Below are 25,551 nucleotides of genomic sequence, written 5' to 3'. Positions count from 1 at the left end.
GGTGCATATACTGCAACAGTGATCTATTCAGATATCTACTGTTATGGTAAGTACTTACACACCTGTACTATGTCCTTTATTAGGTCACCATTACAATACTGTTTACTAATGGTAAGATTCTCAAAGTTTTCACATTGACTGGGAGGAGGTTTAAAGCACAGAGACTGAGTCCAGTATCCCTTGAAGAATGGAACTGGCAAAAGCAGTTCTGGCTCTAGAAAATGTACCTAGAAGAGACAATTGCTCCATTAGAATGATCTTTGACTTGGCCTTGGAGGAATTTTCTACAGAAAGGATACAGAAAAATAAATCCACCTGGGGATGATTTGTTTTGATATCTGAAAGCCAACTTTTCTTTTTTCTTCATCAAAGGAAATAATCAGTCAGATTTTCTGAAGAGCTTTGTTTTGTCTAAATGGAAGCTTAGTTGTCTGTGAACTTCAAAATAAATGTAAGAGTCTTTCCATATATTTTGAGGGTTAGGAAAATGCAGAATGATGAATGGGCTGGTTTAAAGACAATTCATGTTTTAACACAAGTATAAAAGAAGGTTTAAGGCCTATGTTAAAAAAGAAGGGTTAGTCCTAAGTGTAATCCTGTCATTATGAGAACTCAGGAAAGGAGGAGAGGACACAAGAGCTTGTAACTCTGAAAATCTTTTAGCAACCACTAACAAGACTGTTTTCCAGATACAGAATTTTAAAGAAGCAGAAGAGGACAGCTCAAAGGGAGGAAGAATGACTTTGTCCAATACCCAGTTCAGGTCCCAAAGAGGAGGAATGAAATTTCTTGGCTGCCTGTTATGAAGGACACCGTTCAGTAATTGTTTGACTTTATAAAGAAATAAGAACCATAGGTAAGCAGACAGAAATGTCTGGTAAGTTCACATTAATAGAACAGTATACCAGCTCTGAATCAAGCAATTCACAAAAATATTTCAACATAATGGAGATATCCAGTTAATAAGGGTCATATCCTCTGTTATGGAAATATAAGATTTTTGTAGAAGCCTTTTTTGCCTTCTTTATTATGTGTAGCATATTCCCAGCACTTAGGTGCTTGAATGGAATTAGAAGCCTATCATCTAAACCATCAAATTGAGAGTTTGTTTGTTCAGATAAATAACACGTCCCTTTCACTTTGTGTACGTGTGTAGGTCCATTCTGTGAGCTAACTTGTAATAACTGTTCTAGGCTAGATGAATAAGAAGGGAGAAACAATGCTGTCTGGATCAAAAAGGAACCACCTGCAGCATTTTTGGGTTGTCATTTGTGATCTTCAGAAGGACCCTTGGAATGAGACTGATGGACAATGTGTAGGAACGTCTCTCTGTTTAGCATCCATTCGTGAAGGTCTGCTTTGGCTCTCCTCAGATAACCTGCCACTGAGTTCATCTCTGATGGGATGAAAGTTGCTTGAAGAAAACATTTCTGGTAAACAGCAATATCCCAAGCCATCATGGTTAATCTGCATCGATGACTGGACTTCATCCTCCCAACTGTTGATACACTGCATGACTGTGATGTTACCTGTCAGACTTGTAAGATTCTTGGAGACCAGAGGTGATAAAAAGCCCGTAGGGCAAAGATCAAGGCTTTCCTTTTTTGATCTTTATATGGTTAAACCTGTCCTGCATGAACAATACTCAGTGGATTTTCATACCCATTGAAAAGGCTCCTCAACCAGGTTCAAAGTATCTGTGGAAACTTTCTGATGGGGAACGGGGACCAGAAAAGACTTCTGGGTTGAGTGCTATCTGGCTGATCCAGCAATGGAATTCTTTCTTCACAAAATGTGAAAGAGGAATTGGGAAGTTGAGAAGGCGCCCTTGCTGTGCCCAAATTGTTTTGAGATACCACTGAATATTCCTCATATGGAATCTGGCAAAAGGAATAATCTGTACAGTTGATGATATGAACACCACAGTTCTCTGAATAACTCTTGCAGATGTAATTTCCAGAATCAAGAGTGGCTGGAAGTATTAAATCAGAAACTGGATTTTTCCTGAGTGGGAAAAGCCATCATGCAATAAGCAGCTGACATCCTAGGAAAACTAGGGTATGGGAAGTGTGTAGAGAGAATTTCTTCAGGCTTTGAGTAAAGCATAAGTGAAGAAGCAAGTCAATCATGACCTGTAGACCTTGCAAATCTCTTTAAATTTTAGTATCCTAGATCAAATTTGTGTTTAAATAAAAGTAGATGTGGATGCCTGGGAGTCTGCAGAATGCTACCACAGGAACCAGACGTTTTGTGAATATGCACTGAGCTGCAGAAAGACCAAACTGGAAAGCAAAGAATTGAAAATGAAATTCCAAAGTGCAAAAGCTAAAGGGCTTTCTGTGATTTGGATGGATAGGGATGTGATACTAGGTATCCTTCAGATACAAGACAACCAGATAACCTTATAGAAAAATTACTGGAAGCAAGTTTTGGAGACAGAACATCTTGAATTCTGGAATGTTTAGAACAGTGTTTAGGAAGAATAAGTCCAAAACAGGTCTCCCCAACTCTACTTTTCTTGGTATGAGAAAAGGTTTGGAATAAAACTTTTCTTTTTGGTGGGTAGGGACTGATTCTATGATCCCTTGATGGAATACCTTTAAGCAAGACTGAAAGAACAAGGTTTTATTGGTTTGCCAGTACATGGGGAATACCTGATGGAAGTGGAGAGAGGTCCCAAGAAAATGTGTATCCATTTTGGATGATGTTCATTTCCCAGGTGTCTGGTGTAATACTCCAAAAGTGAAAATACTGAGAAAGTCTTCCTGAAAGAATGATAGGGGGTTGTCTGAGGTGGAGGAAGTGGGTCAGGAGGGAAGAGGATAGTCATAAATTGGAACTTATGTCACAAAGGATCCTTTAGGTCCTTTAAGTCTGCCTTATGTTTATCCTGTTACTTTTTTACTAGTGAAATTCTTCCCTTTTGCTATGACATTTGGCTTTTAATTCCCCTGCAACTTTGGTATAGGGGAGAGTAAAAGCTGTTTAAAATCTTGTATAATTTCTCCCTTTCTTACAATTTCAGGACTTTTTCAGCAGAATCTAGAATGAAAAGTTTGCCTTTGTTTAAACAGGAATCTAAATGATTACTCTATGCATCATCTGGCAAGGTCTGTTAACAAAGTCAACAGTATCTTCTTAAGCTGCTACCCTAAAAGAGGATTCGGGCAGCATCATAGTCAAGCTTTAATGAATGTCTTGCTACTTGCGTAGCTGAACTGAGCATATTCTGAAAGGCAATTTTACTGTCACAGGAATATCAGAAATAACTTTAGTCATGTTTTCAAAAATAGCCAACAAGTACCTAGTCATATGGATGTGGTATTTTATGGCACAGAAAGTAAGAGATACAGAGGTGTACACTTTACTCCCATACATTTCCATAAGTATAATATCCTTATCATGTGGTGGACCTTTTGAAGATGTTAGGAGCTAAGGGGTTTTATCAGATTCCACTGAAATCACATCAGGGTCTATGGATAGATTCTGCTTCAAATATTTATGAGAATCCGGGACTTTATAAAAGACATCACACTTTTTAGATGCAGGTGGCTGTAACTCGGGAGATACAGACAAGAAGGTGTCTTTTCAAGTATCCAGCACAGAAGGAAGTTGAAGGCTTTGGGATACCTATGTTTAATAAATCAAATGTGCTTTTTTGTATACTCAAAACCTACCTGCCTTTTCAGTGGAAGTGCTGCATCATTTTCTAAATAGTGTCATCAAAGGTCAATTGTTCCAAAAGAGAGTCTGAAGTGTCATCATCTTCTAATTCAAATCAAGTTGCGAACCAAATCAGGGAGAAATAAGCGAAAGATTCCACATCTGCATCTCAAACACCTTATCTTCTGAAGAGGTGACTCTATTCCTTTTATAATGGGTACAAGGAGTACAGATGAACTGTGGAGATTTTGGAGACTTAAGGGCTTTAAAAAACCCTTGGAAAAAAACTGTTTCACTCCTGATGTGTTTCTGAAAATGAAGCAGTAACAGGAAGGGAGGTATATTTAGTCTTCTTTTTTCAATTTTTAGGAGTGTCAAGAGACCCATGTCGTACCTCTATAATGATACCTAGAATGTCTTCTTGAACAAAAATCTGCAGTATGTCATCTGACCCCTCAGAAATAACCAGCTGGGAATTCATTCCTTCATGGCCTTGCTGGCCATCTGATCAGTCAGGTGGGACATGTCTGAAAGTTGTGCCTTGTCAGCCTCCAGAGGGGTCTTGACAGTGGAAACAGGGAGAGAAGTTGAACGGTCTGCGGACTCATCATGTACCTCAACAGAGACTTCTAACTCTAATGGACAAGAGAAACCGCAATCTTAGGCTTCATAAATTTCTTATGTAGCTGCTAAGGGAATTCTGAGAGTGATGAATCAGAGGTTAATCCTACTCATGCAACTTCATTAAGCCTTTAATTTTCAAGGTAGAGCTTTTGAAATGCTAAATGACTTCTAAAGGTATTGGACAAAATATTTACAAATAGAGCAAACACAAAAATTATATTCTGGAACAGACATAATAAATCTTGTTGTAACTATATACTAACTGCAGTCACATTCCTCGTTTTTAGCTGACGTGACATTGAACTATTTTTTTTTTTTTTTTGTCAAAAATTAAGTGAAACAGGAAGGGGCCCTAATGGGGATACTTATATGCCCATAACAAATGAAAACTGTCATGTCTGACAGACTGTAGTAGTAAATGTAGTCTTCTTTCACACACTAGCTGCAAGAAAGTTCTGAGTTGATACTTGCCCATATGTTCCTTATGTACAGTAAACAGTCTTGTGCACATATCATAGGTCAGATGTAACATGTGAGAGGAAGGAACCCAAGCTTTTGTAAACTGGTTGTATATAGGGCATCCTTAGCTGGATATTTTCCATTAGAAACAATATAGAAACAGTGATCTATTGAAGGATATCAACTATCTTTGGCAACCTAACAGTTCACTAATAATCTATTAAGAAAAAATCATTTAGTAAAGGAAAGAAGTATTTATCATTTTCACGAACAGTGAAATACCATCAATAGAACCAAAACCATAAGATTGCAGTTTGATGCTTTCCATGGCAAACAACAGAAGACAGGAAAACAAGGCACAGTGTGGGAGTGAGGGGAGGAACTTGATATTTGCAGAAAGCCTGAAGATGCCAAACCAGAGCTACTTGCAGTGACCAGCCCCTTTACTTTGAAGTGGACAGACTGAATAGTGTAATACACCGTAATATCTGAAAAGGTTATAATCTCTAGAGATTTTCTCCATCTTTGCTTCTTTACAGTTCCTGACTTCTGTATCAAAAATATATAGCTGCTCCAAAGTTTGGTTAATCAAAACAATTACATAAAAAAGCTCTCTCTGAGTGTGTGTGTGTGTGTGTGTGTGTGTGTGTGTGTGTGTGTGTGTGTGTGTGTGTGTGTGTGTGTGTGTGTATACATACATATATATATATCTATATATATCTATATATATATATATATATATATATATATATATATATATATATATATATATATATATATATATATATATATATATATACAGTGGGTATAAAAAGTGTACACACCCCTGTTAAAATGCCAAGTTTTTGTGATATAAAAAAATGAGACCACAATAAATCATTTCAAAACTTTCCCCACCTTTAATGTGACCTATAACCTGCATAATTAAATTGAAAAACAAACAAATCTGTTAGGGGAAAAAAAATAAAAAACACACAAAAAGCTGGTTGAATAAGTGTGCACACCCTTAAACTAATATTTTGTTGAACCATCTTTTGATTTAATTACAGCATTCAGTCTTCTTGGATAGTAGTCTAACAGCATGGCACATCTTGACTTGGCAATATTTGCCCACTCTTCCTTGCAAAAGCGCTCCAAATCTGTCAGATTTTGAGGGCATCTCTTGTGCACAGCCCTCTTCAGGTCACCCCATTTCCATTGGATTTAGGTCTGGACTCTGGCTGGGCCATTCCAAAACTTTAATTTTCTTCTGGTGAAGCCATTATTTTGTTGATTTCAATGAATGCTTGGGGTCATTGTTTTGTTGAAAGTTGAAATTCCTCTTCATCTTCAACTTTCTAGCAGATGCCTGAAGGTTTTGGGCCAAATGTGACTGGTATTTGGAACTGTTCATAATTCCTTCCACCTTGACTAAAGCCCCAGTTCCAGCTGAAGAAAAGCAACCGCAAACCATGATATTGCCACCAACATGTTTCACCGTGGGGATGGTGTTCTTCAGGTGATGCGAAATGTTGTTTTTGGCCAAAAAGTTCAACCTTGGTCTCATTAGACCATAACACATTTTCCCACATGCTTTTGGGAGACGATGTATTGCTTTGCAAATTTTAGCTGGGTCTGGATGTTTTTCTGTGTAAGAAAAGGCTTACATCTTGCAACCCTACCCCATAGTCCAGACATATGGACAATACGGGAGATTGTTGTCGCATGTAGTACACAACCAGTACTTGCCAGAAATTCCTGCAGCTCCTTCAATGTTGCTGTAGGTCTCTTGGCAGCCTCCCTGACCAGTTTTTGTCTTGTCTTTTCATCAGTTTTGGAGGGACGTCCAGTTCTTTGCAACGTCACTGTTGCCCCATATTATCTCTACTTTTTGATGAATGTCTTCACTGTGTTCCATGGTATATCCAATGCTGTGGAAATTTCTTTTGTACCCTACTTCTGACTGATACCTTTCAACAATGAGATCCCTTTGATGCTTTGTAAGCGAACCATGGCTTTTGCTATAGCAGGCAACTGAGTAAATGTCAGGAAAATCCTACTAGGACAGCTGAACTTTATTTTGGGTTAATCAGAGTCTATTTAATTGATGGAAAGTGTGTACCCAAGAAGACTGAATGTTGTAATTAAATCAAAACGTGCTTCAACAAAGTATTAGTTTAAGGGTGCACACACACAACAAAGTATTAGTTTAAAGGTTTGCGCACTTGTAGCGTATTGTATGTTTTTTTTATTTTTTATATTTTTTCTCCTACCAAATTTGTTTTTCAATTGAATTGTACAGATTATAGGTCACATTAAAGGTGGGAAAATGTTTGAAATGATTTACTGTGGTCTCATTTTTTATATCACAAAAACCTGGGATCTTAGCAGGGGTGTGTACACTTTTTATATCCACTGTATATTAAATAAAGAAATCATAATGTCTAATAAAAAAAACCTTTTATTTCTTCTGTTAACTTCTCCAGTAAAGTTCTATATATAACAATGTACCAGATTTCAGTGGGGGCAACATCGATTCAGAGATTTACATCAGCTGCCTCAAAATATTTAAAGTGTATACATTCTCATCTCAGTACAGAAGAATTTGCAGATTGGAGCATGCCTGAAAAACATTACATGTAATACTTCTAGACTATCTTGGGTCCATGCATAACAGTATAGCAAACTGTTCTTAACCACAAAGAAAGTAAATAAAGCTTTTTTTATATTTCTTAAATGACTACACAATTTCATACCATACTTGTAAAGAAGGATCATGATGATTATAAAATACTATATGCTGCCTATGGTCATATGCTCACAGTTGAAATGTGGTATGATTTTTATTATGTAATTACTTAAAATCTTCATCAGTTAATCCTAATAAGGAAAAGCTTCAACAAAAATATTTTGACAAAAAGGTGCTAGACAAACAAGGATATAAAAACTTATACTAAAAGACTGAAACATGATCACTTAGAAACAACTTCAGTGATTATAATCAGTCTAAATAAATAACATGAAGCCTTGTGGTGAAAATCAAAAACCTCCCACACCCTAAACTTACACATGACAACCCCCTTGTTACACAACACTACAGAAGGGAGAGACTCATGAAAACAAGGCACAGTGGTCTTCAGAAATAAATTTGTTTGATCTAACATGATCAGGCAAGTGATTTCAAATAGACTGATGATCACGGAAACTCAGAACAGCTGAAGCATGAAGTTTATCTGACATGAACGTTAACTGTAAACTGATGTTTCATGAAATGTAGCACATTATAGTCACACCATGTTGTCCAGTGCTGTCTGCTGTGCGGCATACTGGCAGAGGAGTGGGACTGCTGTGCCCAAAAACAGTACACCATTCCTTTGTATTCTTGTAGCTTAACCTTGTTGGCTAGGCTTACTTAGGCCCTTGGACCGATAGCCTAGTACCTACCTATGAACTTACTGGGACCAGCACACACAATGGTGATGTACTGTTTATGAACTACATATAACTGGGGGGTGGGGTTCATTAGCACTGATAACTGTTTTTTGAGCACTGCCACTATGCAATGAAGTGGGGCTGCACACGAGTCGTGACCCATTGCACAATGTCTCTGATGAATCACACATAGCTTTTGTATGCCATTCAAGGATATACTTCTCCATGGTGCATTATGTCTATGAATGTCACCTTCAATGCTTGCAGTACAGTATTCCTTGTGTTGCAACACACACAAGAGGTGACAGACTTGACTTACTGCTTAAGTATGTTCTCATGACTTTTCACTTTTTGGATAGTTCTACTACATAATTCAATGTCAGATAGTGTGGACTGGACATCATAAACTTGGTGTCAAGAATATAAACTTTATCCCACTAATCAAACCAGTACCTTCAGTGCAAGTTTGATTAATATGGAAAACTTGTAATAATTCATCCCATTTGAACTGTAACAAACCAGTGCCCACTTTGTTCCACAGATGATCAGGTATAGGGCTTCCTACAATTTCTCCCTGTGGACCGTTACTGTGGTCTATACTGCATATGAGAACACTATATGCTACTTTTCTAAGCTTACTTTCATGGACATAACTTTACACTTCTTCCTCTTTCTTTGATTAAATTTTACATGTGATTACAAAATTAAGTCAATGAGTTGGAACCACAGCCATGTATATATGACATGGACCAGTTATCTACCATATTATTGGAACACTAAGCAGGGCTATGATTTTAGCAAACCGCTCTGACAGCCTAAATATTAAAGAAACTGCTAAGAAACAGTTAAGAAAAACTGGGGAATATTACTACATAATGAAGACATTTAGAAAATGGTGGCAAAAAACTTACATTCATTTATAAAAGAGGTTAAAATTTAAAGGCTATTTGAAGTAAGTAGAAAAATATGAGATACGTAGGTACCGATAAATGTACTTGTTGCAAACAATGTCTGTTCATTTTTGATGTTAAAAGTTTTAAAAAGCAAGAGCATCAATTCTAAAAATGGGTTTTACAGTTCTGTTTCCATGTAATATGTAAAAGAACAGCCTTATCAATGCTCTGTATGAACATACTAAAAAATGCCCTTGGCATACATTTCTATTTTCCGTTTTAGAGAAAGTGAAAAAAAAAAATCATATCGGACACATTTTAGGAAGAAACAATAGAGACTTGTGAAGTGAACTGGCAACTTCAACTAAAAGCCGATATACACTCTTAAATGAGCAAAATTCTATAAAACGTAAGGTCTGGTACTTAGGAGGCTGGACATCCTATGAATCCAAGAGACTTGGGATCCAGAGTCAACTACTCAGGAGGAGGACAGGCTAGGAACTGCATGGGAATTAAGGTGAGAGAGGCTTTAAAAGGCAGTGAGGGATGTCATCAGAATTAGTGACAGACTCAAGGCAATCAGTCTCCATTGTAATGATAGGGCAGTACTCATAATCTCAGCCTATGGCCCACAACAAGGTTGTCACAGTGAGGAAAAGAATGCATTCAGACAGCAAGTGCAGGACTTACTAGATAAAGCAGGACAGCATGAATTGGTGTTGATAATGGGTGACTTGAATGCACATATCGGGACAGACAGAACATCATATAAGGACTGCCTGGGTCCACATGGGTGGGGCAACTGGAATAAAGAAGGAGAGGCTGTTCTAGACTTCTGCCTGCCAAATGGCTTGACAGTAGCCAACACATAGTTCAGAAAGAAAGACAGTCACAAGATCACATACAAGATGGCCAACATGTAACTCAAGTAGACTTCCTCCTAGTAAGGAAAGGGCACTGGAGTAGAAGCAAGGATTGCAAAGTCGGCCCACAAGAGAGACAAGGCTGAAGACCTAGAAGTTGACTGGAGAGAAAATACAACTCCTCAAGGAATTACTCAAGGCTATAGCACCCCAAGAACAGGAGGAAATAAGTGGAGTTGAAGAAGAATGGCAGCACCTCAAAACAGCATGTGTGAGGACTACAGAACAGATATGTGGCCTAGGCAGGTATCAAAATATTGTACATATCAAAAAGTGGTTCTGGAATGCAAATGTCCAGAAAGTCATCAAAAGAAAGAAGGAGTGCAGGGGAAGACCGGAGACAGAAAAGATGGAGAAGGCTAGGAAGGAGGACTGGATGCCTAACAAAGAAGCTAAGAAAAGCAAAGAACAGGGCATCGGAGACACTCTAACAGCTTCTGGAATATGACTCGGTAGATGGCAAAAGAAACTATATCAGGTTGCAACACAAAGACAGAAAGATAAAGGAGATAGTCAAACACCCTTCATAAAGGATGCCAGCAACAACCTGCACACTAGTCCACAGGACATCAAAGGCAGATGGAAGGAGTACTTCCAGTAGTTTCTGAATGAAGAAAACTCCACAGACGCTGCACTGCCCCAGATACAGCCTACATTGAGAGAAGAGGAGGAGCCCACCTTAGATGAAGTAAGATTAGCACTAAGGGAAGGGAAGGAAATGAAGTCAGGGAAAAGCAAGAATCAGATGAGGTCACAGCAGATATGATAAAGATATAGAGTGAGATCGGTGAGAAATGGCTCTTGAGGGTACTTACTTATAGCAGTATGGAGAGAAAGGCATAGCCCTGGAGAACAAGCATATTTGTGCCAATGTACAAGAACAAAGAGGACATCCACAACTGTGGGCAGTACAAAGGTATCAAACTCTTGCCACATTGCATGAAAGTTCTGGAGACAGTGATTGATAAATGGATACGCAGAGTAGTAGAAAGTATGAGAGGAGATGAGCAGTTCAGATTCAGATCAGAATTCAGCACAATTTACCCAATGTCTGCATTGAGACATGAGGAAAAAGTAAAACTGAGCAATCCTAGACTTGGAGAAAGCATGTGACAAGGTCCCAAGAAAGCTGATTTGGGCAGTACTGCGGTGGTTTGAAGTCCCAGAAACACTGGTAGAATTAGTGGATGCTATATACAAAGACCCAATGACTCAAGTACGAATATGATCGGTCTCACAGAGGGGTTTCCCAGTGGGAGCCTGTGTGCACCACTGATGTTCATACTGGTGACAGACCACATTAGCAAACAGGTCAGAGGGGACAGATCAACAAAGTTGCTGTATGAAGATGATGTGGCATTACAGGCAGAATCTGAGCAAGAACTTCAGCCAATGCTAGGGAAATGGAATATAAAACTGAAGGCACATGGGATGAAACTAAGTACAGATAAGATAGTGGTGATGGCAGTAAATTGGGGAAATCAGAAGAAGCTGAGAACTGAGATACAAGGGAAGATAGTGGAACAAGCTAACAGCTTCAAGAATATGGAAGAAGTGATTGAGGAGAAGGGAAGTCTGAATGAAGAGGTCAAAGCTAGAATCAGAGAGGCTGCAGCCATCTGGCATAGAGTGTCAGGTGTAATATATGACAGGAGAATGCCAAAGAAGCTGAAAAGTAAGGTATACAAAATGGTGGTGCGACCAGTACTACTGTATGGTAAAGAAATCTGTGCAGTAAAGGCAGAGCATCTGAGAAAGCCAGAGGTGATGGAAATGAAGTGCCTGAGAAGGGTGGTAGGATGCACATTGTGGGACAGTTGAAGAAATGAGGACATAAGAACAGAAGCCAAAGTAGCTCTAACTGCAGAAAAGATCAAAGAGAACAGATTATGATGGTCCAGGCACATGTGCAAAAAAGCAGAAGACAATCTGGTGAAGATGATTTGGGACAGACAGGAAGAAGGTAAGAGGTGATGAGAGCATGCCACAAAGAGGTGGCTGGATTGTGTGAGAAAAGATTTGCAACAGTCAGGCATGAACATCAAAGAAGGCAGGAGTGTGTCATTGAATCTAGGAAGATGGCGACAGTTAACATGACACCCCGACCTCATGTAGAAAATGGGAAAAAGGGGGTGGTTGATGATGATTCCTATAAAAAGTATATAAAAAATTTAAAGAATTGCTGAATTCAATTTTTTTACGATATGGTGACTATTTTTATAGGAATTTTTTTCAAACATTTTAAAAAACGTTTCATAGTTTTGTTTTGTTTTTTGTTATAAGCTGGCTCAACTGAATGGGTTTTGTAAATTTGTTGTCTTTTCCACTTGGCAAGGGTGATTTCTAAGAAGTTTAACTGTTGTCAAAAGAATATTAGTTTTGATGAAGTTCTGAAATTTGTTTGGATGAAAGCACTCTGTGTTTACTGTATTGTGTGAAATTTGTCAGTGTTGTCTGCTGTACATGTATCCTTTTTTATGATATATGTTATGTGCTGCTATACTCTTATTTTATTTCATGTTGTTTCCAGAGTAAAAGTGAAGCAAGATGTAAAGATGCCATGGCCAGTTTCATACAAATTAAAAGCCACAACTTTTTTGAGAATAAAAATTGAATTTTGGAAATTAATCTAATTTATTTCATGTTTCCAATATGACTTAACAATAAAGTCATGTATTTATAATAGAAGTTCAGGCTGAGGTCTGTGATTCATGACTTACAAACATCTCCTAAAAATATAAGCTGACAGACTGTTACAGTCTTATACTGAGAAAAATAATAGCTTTTGAATAGCAGATGAGTAAAATTTTACCACAGCATGGTCTTTGACATTGTGTTAAACTGTTTATTCTCTGCCATTGTAAAAGTGCCCAATGGCAACACACAGGAGGTGTCAGATTTGTCCTTTCTGGCAGATGACCTCTATAATGAATTGGAGTAAATTATAAACTAGCCAGCACATGGGTACATTATAGCACCTGCTGCTTAACCAGAGCTTAAATGCTCTCCAATGCATATCATTACAACTATGTCATACCCTCCTTATGCACTTTTAAAAAAGGCATAGGTCATGCCCTATGACCTGCTCTAACTTGTCCAAACTCAATGCACAAAAGGAAAACGGTGGCAAAAAAATCAGACCAGAAGCACTCTCTCAGTCTATTCAGTCACAAATTTATGGGACAGATGAAAAATAGAAGAATTCTGTGAAAGAGTACAATGCAAGCTGCCAGCAAAAGCAACGGAATAAGAAAATCATACCTAGGACTGGCCTAAGACATTCAAACACCATTTCCAGAGCAGAGTTTTGACTGCACAAAATAAATCATGACAATTTTGAGGTGCTTCACCTCTTAGTGCATCACTTCCATATATGACATCATCAGAACCAGAAACTTCATCAGGATCATTAACCAAATTTGATGTACTTACAAACCTCTGTAAATCTTTACATGAAACTCTTCCAGATATCAACCAATGTACGTTTTTTCCTTATTTTCTAACTATTTCTACTCTTTTAAATGATTCAAGTATGAACTGATTTTCTTTCTCTAAGTGAACCAAGGAAACAGGTATTCCTTACAGACCTTAAGACTGATATAACTACCCGTCTCACTGGGAAACAATTTTTGCCTTGTACTGGAACTAGGATTCTCAGTCCAGCCCAAGAACTTTGAAAACCTGTGAACAGTGAGAAGTACTGCCCAAACTGTTTTATACTGTGTTTTCGAACATTAATTAATAGAAAAATAGTCAGAAAGGGATGCAATGAAGTAAAACAGACTAATAACCACTACAGCCTTAACTTTCTTCAAAGAACAAATGCATTTCTCAACCTAAAGATGAATCAAATTAAAAATAAAAAGAAACTTACTTCATCTGACTCATCAGAGAGGGTCTTCAGTAAAACAGGGAAAAGTCTATCAGTGTGGCGAAACATCTGGCAACAAAGAAAATAACATTAGTTAAAAAAGAGTTCAAAGTTCTTTGCCATTAGCTTTATACATTTTAAAAGATTCATATTGGTATGTACAATGCTCTTATTATAGTTATATGCATAGTTACAATTAGAGAAGAGAAAGGATGTTACCATCTCTGATTTGTGACTCGAACTAAAAGCCACCAGTATACCATGGTTATGTCAGTTAATTTAAAATGAAGAATCACCAAATACATTAATAGGAAAGCAAAATGAGCTGCACTGGCATAGACCATTAAAGTAAATGTATTACTACAGTATATGTTTCTAAATAACATGAAAATTATTAAGTCAACCCTCTTCTAGATACTACTGTTTGAACCAGCTGAGGACCTTTGTTAGTGTTCAGTTTTACCAATGATATGACACTGTTTTTGGTATTTAACTACACTAATTTTCCTAGAAGCACAAAATGCAGAAAATTATGAAAAAATTAAAAACAGTTCAGCCTATTTCGTAGGACTACATTAACGTCAAGGAAAATACTATAGACTCCTTTCACTATTTATCATATTGATGCAAGTCCTATATTTTTACCTAGAATAAAACCACAAACCCTATAATGGGGGTCCAAATGGAGAGATGAAAAGTCAGCAAGCAAAGGAGTGTAGTAGTGCTGAAACAGAATTCATCCTCAAGTCTTGGTGAATGCCTTCACGAGGTGGACCCTGTTTTCACAAAATCTCACCAGGGCGACAATGATATATAGACTGTATTTATATAGCATATATCATAGACAGAAGTAGGTTTAAAACTAAAAAAGATAGCTGGGTGCACAAGACCCAGGATAAAAAAGTGCCCAATCCTGGTAGGCGCACTGGTGCCAGGACTGGAAAAAATGACAGTGTAGAATCCTCAAAATACGGAAACATTACTACAATGGGGCCAGGCCAGGCCAGGCCAGGATGCCCCCCCCCATTGTAGAAGAAGTAGCAGTCCATAAAAATCACAAACACTGACAGGTCAAAGAAGAGCTATAAAGACGATAAAGTGGACTACTGACGATAAGAAAGAAATTAGGTATTGTTACTATTATGCGAAAAGCCCAGAATTTCCAGACACAAGATATACAAAATGATTAAGAGAGAAATTAGAAGAACGAAAAATACTTCCGCAAGAAAAACTGTCAGAAGCTTCAAATCAAAATTTGTGTTCACAGATTTGTGAAAAACAGTATACTGATCAATAAACCTTGATCTACTTGGAAAAATAAGCATCTGAGGAAGTGCAAAAATATAAATAACAAAACCAAGAGATATTTGAAAAGTACACAAAAGAAATACGGACATGGAAAAGAAAGAGAGATCTAATATTTATGCAAAGGAGAAAGCCAAATTAATCAATGTAAAGAAGGCAGCCCCAAAGATATTCAAAGAGAAATACAGGCAAAGACATCCGAATTGGGAAAATTTCACAATAAAATAAATAATATCACAAAGATGGAATGCAGAAAAGATGATTAGTAAAGCAGAAGTTAAAAAAATGGAAGTTGAAGTTATGGAGTGCCTGCAAAGTGAAGGATTTGATGCAGAAGGTCTAACACAGGTTACATCACAGCAGGATGGAGTGAGCCCCCAAAGTAGGGAGATACAGGAAGATCAGGAAACATCTGAAGAAGAAATATGGACATGGGAAAGAAAAAGAGATTTAATATGGTGTAATATTTATACAAAGGAGAAAGCAAAACTAACCAATACAAAAAGAGCAGCACCAAAGATATTTGAAGAGAAATACAGGCAAAGGAATCTGGACATGTAAAACTACAATACAAAAAATAAGAAGACAAAGAGGAAAAGTAGAAAAGGAGACTAGTAATGGAGAAGTTAAAAAAAAATAGAAACTGAGGTTATGGAGTACCTGCAAAGTGAAGGATTCAGTGTAGACAATCTAATTCAGAAAGCAATACAACAGGATAGAGTAATGGATATCCAAATTAAGGGGAAACCAGTGAAACAGAAAGCAAACTGGTCAGGTGCTATATGAAGATAATTTGGAGCACTCCACAGGAAACCAGTATAAATGTTCACTTGAAGCTAGACAGCAAGGGAAGAAAGGGTCTATATTAGATCACCGAACGCTTAAAAAAGCGAACGGTGAATACTCGACCCTATGTAAGCAAAATCTTACAATTTCGAACTTTCAGAACAGTGATTTTTTTCCCTAGAGAAAAATATCGCTGTTCCAACAAAAAAAATAAATAAATAAAACACTTTAAACATTACACTTAGTGGGGGGCTTCTCCCCCCACACCACCCTACTTAAATATACTAACTCCGAGACCGCACTACAGTGCTGAAAATGCTAAAGTAACAAAGTGGCCAAGCAAATTCTTTCCCAAGGAAAGAATTTGCTTAAAAGCCACTTCGATATTTTGCCGTTTCATGCTTTTGAGTTTGTCCAAGACGCATTCGAAAGAATGCATTTTTGGTCTTCTAATAGAGAACCAGGAAGAAACAGGAAACTGTGGAAGCTCTGATGCAGTCAATGTTGAGGAGTGATAGGCCAGTGAGTTACCATATGATAGAGCAATGGATGGCAAAGGATGAAATTGAGAATGTACCACAGGAAGATGCTATAGAACCTTCTATAGAATGCCCGCAGGAAGTGGAAAATAAGGGATGTGCCTTCAGTTTGGAAGAAAATGAGCTAAAAGAGTTGCTTGATTTAATACACATAAGATCAATGAAATAAATAGACTGCAGAAGGTTAATAAAACCCCAAAAGTCAGAAGCCTGATAAAACTAATTAACACAGTAATTAGGACTGTTCATAGAGATCCATGCGATATAACAGAAGTAAACAGGATATATTACTGTGCAGCTAAATTAATAACTGATACAAGTTCTACCACAAGAACACAGGGTAGTGAGGGAAAGGAAGGGGAGAAATTGAATACCATCATGGAAATATCGAAGAGAGACAATTGTAAAGCAGGTAAGACAAGAAGTGTCACTGTTAGAAGACTACAGAAGAGGGAACAGATCAATACTATACAATACTAAGAAAGATAAAGGTGATAAAAGCAATGAGTAGTATTAGAACAGACCAGGAACTACCATGCACTATCGTAAATAAACTAAAAATTTCAACACAGATGGAAAATCTTAGAAGATACAAAGATAAATATAAAGGAAAAATACAAAATAAGCAATTTATTGATGACCCAAAAAAGTTTTATAGAGAATTTGGAAATAAGGTAAAAGGAATTGAAAGACCATCAAAAAAGAAGAAATAGATACATTTTGGAGAAGTATCTATGAAGAGCCTGTGGAACATAACAAAGATGCTAAATGGATAGAAGAAGTTAAAGAAAGAATAAGAGGTTTAAAGGTACAAAATATGAAATGGGATGAAGTAACAGCCAAAGAGATTGAAACAAAGTTAAGAAAAGCCTCTAAGTGGAAAACCCCAGGTCCAGATGCGGTACCAAACTTTTGGCTGAAAATATTAACATCTTTGCACGAAAATTTAGCTATGAGCAAGAACTACTTGTATGCGCACCCTGAACAGTCACCAACCTGGTTAACAACAGGAAAAACAATGCTCCTACTTAAGAGTAAACCTGCAAGCTACCTTAAAAATTATAGACCAATAACTTGCCTTCCACCGATGTATAAAATATACATGGGAATTGATGCCGACAGAGTTTATAGTAATTTAGAAGATAACTCAATTATGGAAGTAGAACAAAAGGGCAATAAAAGAAAGTCATATGGAATAAATGATAATTTTTTGTTAAATAAAGTCATAGTGGAGAACTGTAAAAAGGGGAAGAATCCAAGTATGGCATGGATTGACTACAAAACAGCATTTGATAGTATCCCACATTCATGGATAAAAGAGTGCTTAAAAAATATATAAGATACATCCTACTCTGATCAACTACATTACAGTGACCAGGAAACAGTGGCAGACCACTTTACAATTAAGCCAAGATAAAAGACAAATTATTACCCAGGGATAAAATTTCAAAGGGGGATAATCCAGGGTGACGTCACCGCTGCGATTCTGCCTTCCCTTAACCCATTAAAGCTGTCTACTTAACAGCTTAGGCCATGGCTATAATTTTGCTCTTAGAAAACAACAAAGTGTAAAGGCTTCACCATCTTCTCTTTGTTGATGATTTAAAACTGTATAGTTCAACAGATGAGGAACTGAAAGCACAATTGCAAGTTGTCAAAACTTTTTCAGATGATATAAGAATGTCATTTGGTCTTGATAAATGTGCAAAAGCAACCTTTAAAGAAGGAAAACTGCAATACCAGGAAAACATCATTTTAGGACAAGAATATGACATAAAAGAACTTGAGCAAGGAGTGTATAAATATTTGGGAATTGAAGGATCAACAATAAAACATGAACAAATGTGAATAGAACTTAGTAAGGAATACTTCAGAAGACTTAAATTAATCCTGAAAACAGCACTGACATCTAGGAACAAAATCCAGGCTATAAACCAATTTGCTCTTCCTGTCCTAACTTACAGTTTTGGAGTGACTGACTGGCCCCAAAATGTGTTGGACAGATTAGATAGGAAAACAAGAAGGATGCTTCATGCTCATCAAATGATTTATAAAAAATCAGAGCATACCAAGATTATATATTCCTCATTTCGAAGGAGGGATGGGCCTCCTTGAAATTGATTATATGTATAGATTTGCAGTTGTGGGACTCCACACATCTGCTGAACTCACAAGACCCAAATGTAGTGAAAGTTTTGAAACATGAGGACAATAAATCTAAGATGACTTCTCTGCTTACTCTAGCAGAAACATATTGGTGTCAAGCAGGAATGGAAATCAAACCAGAAGTAGATACAAATCGGGCAGCAATTGAATGTGCCAAAAAAAAAACAAAAGAAGAATATAAGATGAAGGACCAGATGAGAAGGCAAGAAATGTGGAAAAAACATAAATATAGTTGCAAGTATAGAAAACTTCTGGATTAACCTAATGTTGATTAGGAACAAACGCAGGAATGGTTGAGGAGAGGCAAATTCAAATCAAGAGATGAAAGGTTAATATTGGCAGCCCAAGACAGTGGGCTGAGTACAAGTTGGTATACAAAGTCCACTGAACATGTGGGAGAAACAGGTAAATGTAGGTTTTGTAAAACCAAATTGGAAAACAGTTGCACACCCCGTTGCTGGTTGCAACATACTAATGGCAGAAGGACTGTATACTGAAAGGCATAATAATGTGGCAAGACTGTTGCCCTGGGGATTGTGCAAACATTATGGTACTGAAGTGGCTGAAAAACACTGGAAACATGAGCCACAAAGCATCATAGAAAAAAAAGTCTATATCACATGGAATCACCCATTACCAACAGTTCAAAAGACAGATGCTAGAAAACTGGATATAGTGGTCCAAAAAAAAAAAGAAGACAAAAGTAGCATTTGTTCATTGAAATCACCACACTCAGTGACTACAGTGTCTTGCGTAAGAGAGGCACAAAGTCATAAAATATCAGGATTTGCAGGCAGAAACAAGAGCAATGTGAAAGAAAGATACCCAGACAGTTCCAGTAGTAGTAGGAGGAACAGGTCTTATAAAAAAAGAGTCTACAATCATATTTAGATATGCTACCAATCCATGTAACTCCACAGGAATTGCAGGAGGAGTCATTACTGGGCACATTGTGGGTGCTGCAAACAGCACTACTGGCTGACATCAAAGAATGAAACAATACTAATTGCATGAACTGTAATATTACTTTGACTTAGGAATGGGGTACATTCCCATCATGATATTAGAAACCCAAAATATTTGGAGAAATTAAAGAGAGAATATTGCAAGTTTTATATATATATATATATATATATATATATATATATATATATATATATATATACACACACACACACACATACATACATATATGTATGTATGTATGTATGTATCCCTATATAAAAAAAATAATGCTGACTGCACATAGTACTGCAGGTTCTATATCCTCATATGGGATAATATTGACAACTCTGTCCCTTCCTAGGATAATACTGTAGAAAATATGCTTTCCTAAAACATACTGCAAGTCATATATCACTATCAAGGGTAACACTTCAGAACCTATTTCCTTGTTTGGGATAGTAAAACAGACTCCATCCATTCTTGAGGTAATAATGTAATCCCTGCCTCTATCCAATACATTACCAGAGACCATATACTCCTACCTAGGATGATACTACATGACCTAACCTTTCTTAAGATAATGTAGAAGGTTCTGCCTTGTGCTAGGAAAATACTACCAGTCTAGTATCTATTCTTAGGTCGAATTACAGGCACCATCCCCAAATTAAAATACTACCACAAGCCCTATCACTGCCTAGGATAGTATTATGTTTAGTAACCCTATCAAGGATAACAATATGCATTCTATATTCCTAGGAATTTCTGCCTTCCCTTTCTAAGCAGTAACATTATTTTAAAATCTATACAGCACTCATTTCTGCTTTTACCACTTCTGTTATTAATTTATTTATTTCATTACTTTGTTGACTAGGACTGTAGTCTGGTACTCAGACCATTTTCAGCCATGACCCAGGCCAAATAAGCAGTTATAAATTTCACATACAATTGGCATTATGAGTTATTATGCAATACAGTGAGTGTAACACAGTCATACACATAGACTAGGAATGTTGATATGAATACAGCAGAAATGCGGAAAGCTTTCAAGAAAGCTGTACTACGGATGGCCTGTAACAAGCACTTTAGCAAGTCAAGAAACGTACAGCAGAAGAACAGATGTAGTTAGCATTGAATGGTGTTGTAAAACGTGGCTCGTAACAAGGACTTTGCAAAATGAAAAGTGCATCTGATATTGTCAGTGATTATCATACATAATAACTATACATATATGTTAAGGGACTTTTTCATACAATCACTGCCTTTTGTGTGAAGAAACAATGTCCTAGATTCCCCATGGATTTATCCAGCCCATAGTAGCACAACAGTAGCTTCTTTAACATTTTAATCTTCCATAAATATGTACCCCTCTCCTACATTAGTTGTACCCATAAGGGATTTCAAATTCACTATTACATTCTCCTCCCTTTTTAACGGTGTATATATAAAAGCCCTTACTACCTTCTTTGCAAGATTTAATAATTAAGCAGTCTAACTGCTTTCCATCTCTGTCACCTCTAATGTGTGCACTTCCACAGAGGTAACTTGTTATAGCAGACACAGTGTTTAAAATAATGCCTTACCATGATCTGCAAAAAAAGGTTATCAAAATGTTTATTTCAGTGACTGTATTTCTGTTAATATCTGTCCCACTGGCCTACAGCACTGTTAAACAACAATCAGGTAAAATTATTCAGGATTTTTTTTTTGTCTTGCATGTCTTGTTGGCTCCTGTCCCACATATAACCACTGGTTCAGGCCACTTGAACCTCCAGTGGCCCACCTGCTGTATTTCTCACAGGGTACGGTCTCTCTCTTGTCAGTATGGAAGGGGGGAAAAGGACTTTTGCTGCCAGTAGGAAGGACGGCTAGGAAGATCCAGATCTATGAGTAACCATCACTAGAGTGACACAAGGAGATTTACTATCATACAACGATCCTTAAGACTGCTCGCAGGAAAGGGATGTTCCCAGGATAGAAGATGAGAGAAAACTGCTTCCTCCTCCCATAAATAGAGGGCTGGTCTTCATATGCTGAATGGTTCCCCATAATGGGCAAAAAACTGACCCTTGGGTCAGTTGAAGTACAAATGGACTTTCTGTCCCTGCATCAGAGGTGTACGGACCCCAAAAGATTTAGAAACTTCTTCCCCAAGTTTTGTTTAATTAAGGGCTGGGGAATGGGGCCCAGAGTGTTGTACTGCGAGATTAGCAGCCATTATTTTTGTGGGTAGCTACTCATGTCCAGCATACTTTAAACCTACTGCGCATCATGCAACTGTCTGCACAGAGATATCAAAGCATCATGTCACACCATCCTCTTCTTGTAGTGTACTTTGCCAATAGTTTCCCTACCACTTTTGAGGGTTGTACTAACAATGGGACTGCCATCTCCATAACAAGAAAAGTAGCTGACTACACATCTGATTCCTATCTCCCAAATGGCCTTTTTAGTGGATAGGCCTCACTCCCAAAGTAAAAGGTACAGCTGTAATCAATATCACTATATCTTCAGCAGTCCTCTCTTCAATATGCCCTATAGTAAGTATTGTTTTTCTCCAGCAATAAGAAATTTGCCATTTCATTCTGTAAAATCCCATGTTCAGGGGCATGTGCCTGTGTGATGATGTAACATACCATCTACATTGTTGGTTGGTTGCGAATTTGGCTTCTTAATTGTAGCATTGTTCTAGTTTGGCTGATAGAGAAGAGCTGAGATTGGTTAGGATAGGAAAGGCATAACAATAAGGTGAGGAGTAAAAAAAAAAGTGGCCATGTTTTGTCTAGCAGTCAGTAAGGTAGTGTTTGACTCTATAGAGGTAACCAAGACTTTGACTTGTCTTCTTTATGGCTTGTTGAAGGTAGAGATCAAATTTCAGGTGTTCATCTATAGTCACACCTAGTAGTTTGGTGTGAGATACCAGTTCTATATTGGTCTTGCTGGACGGTAACATATTAAGGTATTTGGTAGGAAAGAGAGACGAGGATGAAAAGTAGCAGTTTATTTATCTTTTTGGATTTAGGAGGAGTTGTGAGTTGCCCAGCCAGGCTTCAATGGAAGAGAAGGATTTATGGGTGAGTGTTTTGAGCATGGGTATTGTCCTAGCAGCACACATCAGAGTGGAGTCACTGGCATATTGTACTATGGTGGCCTCTTTGGGTGTTGTGTTTAAGTCATTGATAAATAAGTTAAACAGCAGCGGTCCTAGGATGGAGCCTTGGGAGACTCCAATGGATATAAGAAGGAAAGAGGAGACATCACCTTGCCGTTTCGCTACTTGGGACCTATTAGTGAGGTTACTAAGAAACCAAGCAAGGAGTGTGATAGCCCATAGGAAGAGAGTTTAGTTAGGAGAATTTGATGATTGGCTGTGTCGAATGTCTTGGATATATCCAGAAATAGGGCTGAGGTTGGGAGACCTGAATTTCTATTGTGATTTATTATATCTCTGAATGGTAGAAGGGCAGTGGTTGTACTGTGACTGGGTTTGAAACCATGCTGTGAAGGAGAGAGGAGTTTGTGCGAAGTAATATATGTAGTAAGTTGAAAGTAAATAAATACATCCTTCCAAGATTTTGGAGAAGGGTGAGAGAATGGTGACTGGTCTATAGTTTATGAGCTCGGTTGATGAGCCACCTTTATGAAGGAGCATTATACAGGATTTGTTTCCATAACGTGGGGGACATATTTTTCTTGGACTGAATGATTTACTAGAATCCAACAAGGATATGCAAGGCTATATGCAGCATGTATGAGCTATTCAGAGAGAAATTAGTCAGGGGGAATGGTTCTTTTCTTAAGGGAATGTAGGCATTTTTTAACTGTAAATATTGGTAATGGAGTGAGCATAAAGGTCTATTGTGGTTTCACTGACTGGGGTGGGATGGCCGGATTCGTAGCAGTTTTGTTTTATAGGAGGGAGGTTACTGTGTTTATAAAATGCAAGTTAAACTGTGAAGCAATGGTTTGGGAGTTTATGTATGAGGATGGGCCAGTTTGGGTTGACGTTCCAGGATTAAGTAATGTATTTACGGATTTCAAGAATTTTTTATGGATTGTTTGATGATGAATTTTGAGTGTTGCTATAATAAATCGTTTTGTCATGTTTTATGCGTTGTTTCTAAAATTAAAGTACAGACAGAATTCCCAAGCTAACACACAATCTCTGGCCTTAAAATGAAGGCAAAAGAAGGTGAAAAGGTGGTCTCAAATTTTCAGCCTAAAGGAGCCCCAATTTCCACAACAGCTCCAGAAGACATAATAGAGTGTTTCAGAAGCTAGAATTTTCACTTATAAAAGTGAGAAATGTAATTTTTCTTTTCTCTAATCTTCTCTGACAATATCCTTAAGACTCACACTGATATCCTGTTTTTCCTTTCAATATTTCTGGCTCCCATCAAATGATCTCAAACCACTGGGTGACGCTAACAGTTTATTTTTAATACACATTCATTTCTTCCAGAAGAAGCAAGGTTCTAACTACCACAAAGTTTTGGATAAAGGTTTTTTGAGTTATTTCCTACCCAATTCCAAAGTTCCTTCAAGGAGTGAGCAAGCAACTGCTCCAATGGCAAATCAATATGTCGTTCAGCAAGGGCTTAACTTTCAGCTTTAATAGTCTGGCACTCCCAGTTTCTAAGCAGTCACCTTGCATTCTCACTAGTGTCCACCAGGGGATAGCCACTTGTGGAAAGGGGATTCCTTCTGTTCAAGGAAAGCAAACCAGGCAACGGTATTCTCATGTACACTGGCTGGCCCTCTGACACCTCAGCTTCTACTCTAAATCTAGTCATTGGCATCATAGGCATATTCCTTGTTTAAGCACCATCAGGACATCTTCTTTTTTTGATCTGGTGACCACTTTCATATAGTGAGGCTGTCTTTGTTGTAAATAAATATATTTGTAAAAATTCATCATATCTAACCCTTACCCACTAAGGCATTAAAGCAAATGTTGATTACTCTAGCCTGAAAAACAAAGCCTTAATTTATCTTAACAATTACTAAGCCACTTCCAATGTTTCCTTTCTGAGTAAAATGTTTGGTTTCAGGATGTGTCACAACTCTGAGACTGTCCTTATTAGGATCAAGGATGACCTTCTCAAGCTGAGAAACCACAGATTTTGCTCTGTTCTAGTTTTGCTCCTATTTGAAGGGCAGATCTGAAGGAGTGACATCTGGATCTAACTTCTGAAAAATATGTTCTTTCCTGTGGAGTTCAGCAAGGATCTTTGTGGGAGCCATTACTGTTTACTGTGTACCTGCACTTTTGGGTGGCATTATTTGATGACATTGTACAAATTATCACAGTTATTATGATGATCAGCTCTATTTCTTATTTACCTTTTTTATGAATTTCTTATTAACTTACTGGAAGCATGCCTGACTCTTATCCAGAAATGGACTGTTGAAAACTGGCTATACTTAAATCCATTTAAGAGTGAAGTTGTACTTGTTCAGTCATCAACTCACAGTTATCCACAAAATTCAAGTTCAGCTGGTCTGAAAAATGAGGATTGTGAATCTAGAGGCCAGGAATAGACAAATAACGAGTAAATCCTATCATACTTGTGATTCTAAAGGGGTGGTGTATATGGCTAACTGTGTTCACTATATGGGTTTCTATGTCAGTAAGACGAAAAGAAAGCTGAAAAGTACAGTTTTGTACCTACCATAAATGTAGATGTTTGAGTGTATGCACTGCTGCAGTCATTACACTTGGGTTATCCTGCCATCAGGCGGTTCCCCAGTTGGCCTGAGTTCCAAAGTCTTGGTCCGGCGTCAGTTGCTGTCGCCTCCTCCCTGACATCAGTGCGACAGGGGTATATAAGATGCAGCCGACGCCATTTTCTTCAGTTTTTCTTGCCCCAGATGTCAGGTGCCTCTATATAGGTAGGCAATTCCAATTGCTAATAAAACATACATAAGAAAAGCAAAAAAACAACTTACAGCTACCAGCAAATACTCCC

At 37.6% G+C, this 25,551-nt stretch overlaps 1 protein-coding gene across 2 annotated transcripts in view; it reads right to left on the bottom strand.

The window, feature by feature from the left end:
- The window catches only part of VAC14 (VAC14 component of PIKFYVE complex), a 3,391,123-nt gene that overhangs the window by 1,460,031 nt on the left and 1,905,541 nt on the right, over positions 1 to 25,551 (bottom strand). For both annotated transcript variants that reach the window (XM_044081299.1, XM_044081298.1), the window contains exon 12: positions 13,848 to 13,913. In XM_044081299.1, coding sequence (XP_043937234.1) covers positions 13,848 to 13,913 — 66 coding nt within the window. The remainder of the gene's footprint in view (positions 1 to 13,847; positions 13,914 to 25,551) is intronic.

The sequence above is a fragment of the Protopterus annectens genome, chromosome 8.part0 (genome assembly GCF_019279795.1).
Source record: "Protopterus annectens isolate FY-2018-M chromosome 8.part0, PAN1.0, whole genome shotgun sequence".
In the NCBI taxonomy this organism is placed as follows: domain Eukaryota; kingdom Metazoa; phylum Chordata; order Ceratodontiformes; family Protopteridae; genus Protopterus; species Protopterus annectens.
The sequence above is the reverse complement of the archived record's forward strand: the minus strand, read 5'-3'. Positions and strand labels throughout refer to the sequence as shown.